The sequence below is a fragment of the Sander lucioperca genome, chromosome 9 (genome assembly GCF_008315115.2).
Source record: "Sander lucioperca isolate FBNREF2018 chromosome 9, SLUC_FBN_1.2, whole genome shotgun sequence".
In the NCBI taxonomy this organism is placed as follows: Eukaryota; Metazoa; Chordata; class Actinopteri; order Perciformes; family Percidae; genus Sander; species Sander lucioperca.
In genome coordinates, this window is record NC_050181.1 from 31,128,968 (window position 1) to 31,136,606 (window position 7,639).

The 7,639-nt window shown below is 47.2% G+C and overlaps 1 protein-coding gene across 1 annotated transcript; it reads right to left on the reverse strand.

Annotated features, from left to right (window-relative positions):
* Nucleotides 1–372: 372 nt before the first annotated feature.
* On the reverse strand, nucleotides 373–7,409 carry inhbab (inhibin subunit beta Ab). Its single transcript, XM_031281382.2, has 2 exons — nucleotides 5,823–7,409; nucleotides 373–1,420 (listed from the first exon to the last, which is right to left on the reverse strand). The coding sequence occupies exons 1-2, from the start codon at nucleotides 6,496–6,498 to the stop codon at nucleotides 639–641; spliced, it is 1,458 nt and encodes a 485-aa protein (XP_031137242.2). The 5' UTR covers nucleotides 6,499–7,409; the 3' UTR covers nucleotides 373–638.
* Nucleotides 7,410–7,639: the final 230 nt, after the last annotated feature.

Genomic DNA, 7,639 nt, shown 5'->3' on the forward strand with positions numbered 1-7,639 from the left:
AGGCATCTACAGAATAAAGAGACAACGATGACTAAATGTTGATGAACATCATTGTTTAATGACGAAGCTAAAAAAATGCAAATAAATTATATAAAGTTGGCAACATTTTTTTTTTTTTTCACACTGAAGCAATGACCAAAAACTGCTAAAACAAAGTGTTACATAATTTCATCTAATAATCTTCACAGCTGGTCTATTTGATTTATTCACAGCTCACTCGCCTCTCTTTGGCTTTCTTCTGAATCTAAATCTCTGCCAGGAATGTTTGAACACATTTCTCTCACCACGGTTCAACCTGAACAACAGAAAACAGCAGAAAACAGCAGAAAACAACAGAAAACAATAGAATACAGCTGAAAACAACAGAATACAGCTGAAAACAACAGAATACAGCTGAAAACAATAGAATACAGCTGAAAACAGCAGAAAACAACAGAATACAGCTGAAAACAACAGAATACAGCAGAAAACAACAGAAATACGAAGAGTTGTCGTTTGAGTTTGCAGGAGATGTTGCATAGTGTTCTCAGGTCGTTCCAATGTGGAAAAAATGCGTAGTCACTAAACATAAATACTTAATTGTTATGGTGAAAGTGCTGAGCTGATATTGTTCCTGTTTCTACGGTCTGCGTGAGTGTTTACGAGCAGCCGCACTCCTCTACGATCATGTTCTGGATGTCTTTCTTGATGATCTTCTGCTCTTCGTTGTAGTAGAGCATGGACATGGCCCGCAGCCGCGTGGGAACGCAGCACGACCTCATGTTCTGAAACGGGCTGTAGCCCCGCATGCGGTAATGGTTGATGACCGTTGAGTGGAATGACAGCGCTGAGCCGCTGAAGCCCGCCATGTGGCTGGGACACTCTCCCTCGCAGTAGTTGGCATGGTAACCGGACGGAGCGATAATCCAGTCATTCCAGCCGATGTCTTTGAAGTTCACGTAAAACTGACGTTTGCAGCAGACGCGTATTTTCCCGTCGCACTCCAGACCTCGTTTGACTCGCCGCTGCATCCCCTCCTCTGGGGCTCGCAGCACCGCCATGAGGAACGGCCGGTGGGACTGGTCCCGGGCGCCGGTGTGCCCGCCCAGCGCCAAAACGGGCGAAGCGTCGGCACACAGCGGGCAGGAGACCCGCAGGCTGAGCGAGCCGCCGCCCGCGTCCAGCAGCGTCTGGACGCCGCGGGAGACGGCGAGTGTGTGCCAGCCGCTGCGCCGAGCGTCCACCAGCTTCTCCGAAACACATTCCTCATTCTCATCGCCACCGTTGTCACGGTGACGCTGCAGCAGCCGCAGCAACACTTTGCCGCTCAGTCGCTTTCCCTTCGGCATCTTCAGGAAGATCCAGACATTGGCCTGCTCCACCAGCGGCGAGCCACTGCCGTCCTGAGAGAGGTCAAAGGTCACCGTGTCCGGGGAGGCTCCTGCAGAGAGAGCGCAAAGTTAGACAGGTCTTTATCATTCATTTTATTAAAGATTTAATCATTCAGTTTGAACATGAGCTCCATCTGAAAGAGAACGTTTTCAGTTCTCAAGTCAAACATGAAGAATTTTAAGATGTTTTCTGTTAACAGCCTGGTCTCACAGAATCCGTGAAATGATCACGAACTGTTAACAGCTCATTACGTGGTGGTGGCACGCAATGTGTGAAGGTTCCGTGCGGCCACCACTGAAAACAACGCCAATATAAAGTCAATGAGAAGATGACGTAGCATTAAGAGCGACTATGGTAGCGAGAAGTATGAAAGGCCGAAATGTCCGCGTAAGGAGGTTGGTTGTGGGGGAGGATGGGTCAAACAACACAAGACTTTCACCCATGGTGATAACTGTAGTCATGTGAACAGGTTAGACAGCATGGTGATAACTGTAGTCATGTGAACAGTGAAAAGGTTTGACAGAAGCATGGTGATAATGACATAAATACCATCAGGAGAACATTAAACTGTGACCCCGCTGTCTTTTTGTCTTCCTGTCTTTTGAATGAATGAACAAAGAAGATGTCATGAACAATAAAAGCATGAAGTGATCCGGAGCCTCTAAATATACTCCCTATGAGCAGAGACACTAAAAAAAGAAAGGCCTGGTTTCAGGGAATGTACCACTTTGTTTCCTGCTGCAGAATAATTACTGAGGCCCAGATTAGTCTGAATGAAGAGATTATTTACGGACCGAGACCCCTCGGTATGCCCCCCCACCACCCCTCGTTACTGTCCTCTGATTTTGGGGCCTTTGAGGGACATTATTAATTAAACATTCCTCTCAAAGAGAAACTATTTATAGCACAAAGCCTTTCTTTACATTCATGTAAGCAAACAATCAATGGGACAAAAAGCAGCTTCACGTTCAACATTTCATCTTCATCGACACATTTTATAACTACCCTTTGAAAACTCTTTCCTCAGGGCGGCCTCTAGCTCACCCAGTGAGAGCATTCGCCCCATGTTGGCTGAGTCCTGCAGCGGCGTGGGTTCGAATCTGACCTGCTGCCCTTTGCTGCGTGTCATCCCCCATCTCTCTCATCTCTCTCCCCCTTTCCACGGTCTCTAGCTGCTTTCCGACCAAGTAGTTACAGGAACGTAGTTATAGGAAAAGTCCACTTCTAAACAGTTCTACTAACTTCTCTCCCCCAAAACCGTTTTTTCCAATTGCATTCGCACTGGCGAAATGGCTATAGGGACTGGTAGGAGGGGTAAGGGAATTATGCAAGCACGGCAACGCTCTTTATAGCGTTGAAATCAGAAAACTAATACACCAAAAAAAAGTACAAACAAAATACCAAATCTAATGTATATAGATGTATATGTATATAGCATATTTGTCATAATTTAAACAAGTCTCCCGAAGAGAAACGGGTATCTCTCTCTACCCCGCCTGCTGCGCTGTGGACATGTGTGTGTGTTTGTGTGTGTGTGTGACTGTGTGCGTGTGTGTGTGTGTGTGTGTGTGTGTGTGTGTGTGTGTGTGTGTGTGTGTGTGTGACTGTGTGTGTGTGACTGTGTGTGTGTGACTGTGTGTGTGTGTGTGTGTGTGTGTGTGAGACTGTGTGTGTGCGTGTGTGTGTGTGTGACTGTGTGTGTGTGACTGTGTGTGTGTGTGTGTGTGTTTGTGTGTGTGTGTGTGTGTGTGTGTGTGTGTGTGTGTGAAACTGTGTGTGTGTGTGTGTGTGTGTGTGTGTGTGTGACTGTGTGTGTGTGTGTGTGTGTGTGTGTGTGTGTGTGTGTGTGTGTGTGTGTGTGTGTGATGGCCGGCGAGCCGCAGGACACGCTTGTGGAGTTTAACTCCGAAAAGACATGTATGGACTTAAATAAGTCCATACATACCCCTCTCATCTCCGTGCGTGTTGTAGCTCTTTCCGACGGCTCCACCGGTAGCTTAGCCTAGCACAGATCCTGGAGGTAACCTGCTCCATCTAGCCTAGCTTAGCACAGATCCTGGAGGTAACCTGCTCCATCTAGCCTACTGCTCCCAATAAGTGACAAAATAACGCCAACATGTTCCTATTTCCATGTTGTGATTTGTAGAGTCACAGCGTGTACAGAGCCATCGGAAAGAGCTACAACACGCACGGAGATGAGAAGGATATGTATGGACTTGTCTAACTCTGGGGGTTACGGTGAATAAGCTAAAGTCCCAATAAGTCGGCGTGTTCCTTTAACCCCAGGTTCCCGTTAATCTTATAATGGACATGTGTTGTGATATTTAAACAAATGAACCGTCAACGGCAAAATAAAAGCCTCTTATTTACGAGAGCCATCTGAGAGACCTCCAGCTTACAGCGGGGTGTCTGATCATGACTGGCCCAGCTACGAGCTAGCGGCCGGGGCAGGCACCTGCTGGCTGTTGCCTCACTTCATGGAGCTTCTCAACTCCGAAAACTTTGAAGCAAATTGTCAATTCGGCATCAATTTACGCAGGACTGCCTATATTCGAAATCTAAACAGTTAATTTCTCACCTAAAACGTTGTCAGAAGTGAAATTAGTGATGAATAAGATGGCGAAAATTGTTGGTCTGTCTGTACCGGAAATCCGACCCTCGTTGACCTAGGTTCATATGCTGAAAAGGGAACAGCAAAAAGACCCTGCCCTGAAATAGGAGCTGAAAGAGGCCAGAGGGACTTAAAAATCCCCAAATTGGTCTAGTCGGAACACCAGAAAAGGGTTCTAGGAATTTTATGTTCTAGGAACTGCAAAAATCCCTCTGGTCGGAAAGCCGGCTTCTGTCTAATAAAGGGAATAGCCCCAAAATATAATCTTTAAAAAAAATAAGTCTTTCCTCAGAGATCATCTTTCATAAACTTCAAACACAACAATCTGTTGTTGATGTCCAAACCTTGACCTACTGTATGTTCTATAGACGTCTTCGTAGATTTCAAATAGTTTTAGTCCTTCAGTAGGACTAAACTCCTTTAAAGGTCCACTGTGGAGGAGTTTTTCAAGTCTAGTGGTAAAATTGTATTTAATATTCAAACCAATAGGTCTCTCTAGCGCCCCGCTTTTTCAAACGTGTGTTGCAACTACGGTAGCCGTTATGTACCAAGAAGCTATGACAAGATGTCTTCAAACTTTGGCTTTTTTGGCGAGGAGGATTCCTTCTCCTGTGGCTCGGCATGAGTCTGATCCTCCATTAGGAACTAAAGGGCAGTGACAAGCGCCTCTCACTGATCTCCTTCTCGGTTTCAGCTGGTTTCAGTCACGTGACGCTGGCTCTGAACCAAAACGGGTTGTGGATTATCTAGACAGGTAGGCTAGTGCTTTACGTACCTCTCAGCCATTATAGAACGACAAGGAAGCCTCCTTGTACTTTAGCCTGGCTCTGCTCCCCTACGTACTCTCTGTACAAATGAAATGTACCAGTCTGGTAGGACCAGGCTAATGGATCAGAGTCTGGTAGGACCAGGCTAGTGTACCAGAGTCTGGTAGGACCAGGCTAATGGATCAGAGTCTGGTAAGACCAGGCTAGTGTACCAGAGTCTGGTAAGACCAGGCTAGTGTACCAGAGTTGGGTAGGACCAGGCTAATGGACCAGAGTCTGGTAGGACCAGGCTAGTGTACCAGAGTCTGCTAGGACCAGGCTAGTGGACCAGAGTCTGCTAGGACCAGGCTAGTGGACCAGAGTCTGGTAGGATCAGGTTAATGGACCAGAGTCTGCTAGGATCAGGCTACTGTACCAGAGTCGCTAATGGACCAGAGTTGAGAGACAGAAAGACAGACAGACAGACAGACAGACAGACAGAAGGACAGACAGACAGAAAGACAGACAGACAGAAGGACAGACAGCGGAGAATCAATAAAATCTGAAAAAAGTGGCTGCTGATGGATTCCGACTGAGACATCTGTAAACAAACTTTGAACCTTTGGGATTTTTGTGAATGAGTTAGCAGACAGACAGACAGACAGACAGAGTAAGACAGAGAGAGAGTAAGACAGACAGACAGACAGAGAGTAAGACAGACAGACAGACATAGAGTAAGTCAGACAGACAGGTAGGCAGACAGGCAGACAGACAGACAGACAGGCAGTATGTAGACAAACAGCTTGTCTTTTCTGGGGGTAACATTGACATAAGAATTATATCAGACCTGCCTCCTGGATCAACCAATCAGATTGCTTGATGTTGAGATTTGGGAGGTGTGAGCATCATTTACTCTGTGATCTAAATTACCCATAATCCCCCATAATACCCCCTAACTCTGTAACTCTGTCCTGATTTGGTTGGTGAAACCAAACCTAAGCATGACTATTCTTTTAACCTTTTAACTTTGACACTGAGACACTGTCCTGAAACTAAAACTAAGTGTGGTGTTTCTGATTGGCTGTCAGACTCACCTGGCTCAGCGAAGATGATGATTTCAGACGTGGGTTCGGGTGGCGTCGAGGCCCCAGGGCCCCAGCCGTCCTCCTGGATCTCCACGCTGCCGTCCTCAGCCACGCGGCCCACGTGCAGCTTCTGGATGGCGTTGAGCAGCGCGGCGCGGGGGACGAGCTGCGTCAGGTTGGGCCGGCTGCTTAGGTGCAGCATGTTGAGAATGTGACGCTTCACTGCCTCCACCATGTCGCTCTGTCCGCCCGGCGAGGACGAGTTCCTCCTCATCTGAGGCAGGGAGCAGGACGGACAGGCCAGAGATGGTGGGGACGCTGGAGACACTGGAGACACTGGAGACGCTGGAAACACTGGAGACGCTGGGGACGCTGGAAACACTGGAGACACTGGAGACACTGGAGACACTGGAGACGCTGGGGATGCTGGAAACACTGGAGACACTGGAGACACTGGAGACACTGGAGACACTGGAGACGCTGGAGACACTGGAGACGCTGGGGACACTGGAGATACTGGAGACGCTGGAGACACTACAGACACTGGGGACACTGGAGACACTGGAGACACTGGAGTCAGAGAGACGGCCGGAGAGGCGTCGACGAGAAGGCCGATGGCCAGGAAGAAGAAGGCAGAAAAGAGAGAAGACATGATGTTTTCGGACTGACACTGATGCTCCAACATGGACAGAAGAGTTGAGTCTAAAAGCAGAGACTATATCAGCAGAGTCTGAAAGTCTCTGTCTGGGTCTGAGAGGTTTCTTCTGTTTAAAGGGAGTTTTTCTTCGCCACTGTTGCACCAAATGCTTGCTCTTGGGGGTAATTGTTTTTTCTCTGTAAATTATAGAGGTTGGTCCAAAAGAAACACAAATAGTTCAGCAGCTGACAAGTTGGAAATCCTCCCAGAGAAGCTGGTCGGGTTCTGATGGTCCTGATGGTTCTGATGGTCCTGATCTGAACCTGTACTAATGTCTTGTGGTTTCCTGTTGCTCTGCTCTCCAAAGGACATCACCGGCACATTTACAGAAATGCTAATTATCAGCAGAGCCACACAGAATCTGCAAACACAGAATGTCCCGCAGATTTAAAAGAAATAAAGAAAGTTAAAATAAAACTCAGAAAGTCCCAAACAACAAGAACAACAGTAATATCAATTCTGCAGATTTTCATTCTGAATCACTGCTGAAAACAAACACATCCACGATCATTCCTGTGTTTGGGTCTGATTAAAAATAGAGCAATAGAAAAAGCAGATAGTTCTGGTCCAGAAGGTTTGATGGTCCCAGTTGTTCGGTGGTCTGATCAGACTGAACGCTGCAGGGTCACTCTACTCTCCGTCTCTGCTCTCTTTCTGTAATTATACCTCTCTGCCTGTTAAATCCCTCCCTCCATTCAAACAGAGGTATTCCCTGTGACACACACACACACACACACACACATACACACACACACACACACACACACACACACACACACACACACACACACACACACACACACACACACACACACACATACTTTGAGAGAAGTCTCAGAATATCTGCGGACTGTTTGTGGTGTTTCCTCCTGAACGAACGTCACGACAGAAGAGGAGGAGGAAGAAGGGAAGAGGAGGAAGAGAAGAGTGTCCCTGATTCATTCATACCACACACACACACAAACACACACACACACACACACACACACACACACACACACTGATGACTCAGCACAGCATCACCGTCACCTCACGTGGAGGAGAAACTCCGTCGGTGTGAAATAAATTTTTAGACCAAAGAGTTTGTTGTTATAATCTGAGTCCAGATGGAGCGCGTTTAGAACAGGCC

What these genes read in the sequence shown, in the direction of transcription:
- inhbab (XM_031281382.2), bottom strand. Translation starts at nt 6,498, where the DNA reads ATGTTGGAGCATCAGTGTCAGTCCGAAAACATCATGTCTTCTCTCTTT. An exon ending in CATCATCTTCGCTGAGCCAG is followed by an intron (nt 1,421 to 5,822) that starts GTGAGTCTGACA and finishes CTCTCTCTGCAG; the next exon opens with GAGCCTCCCCGGACACGGTG.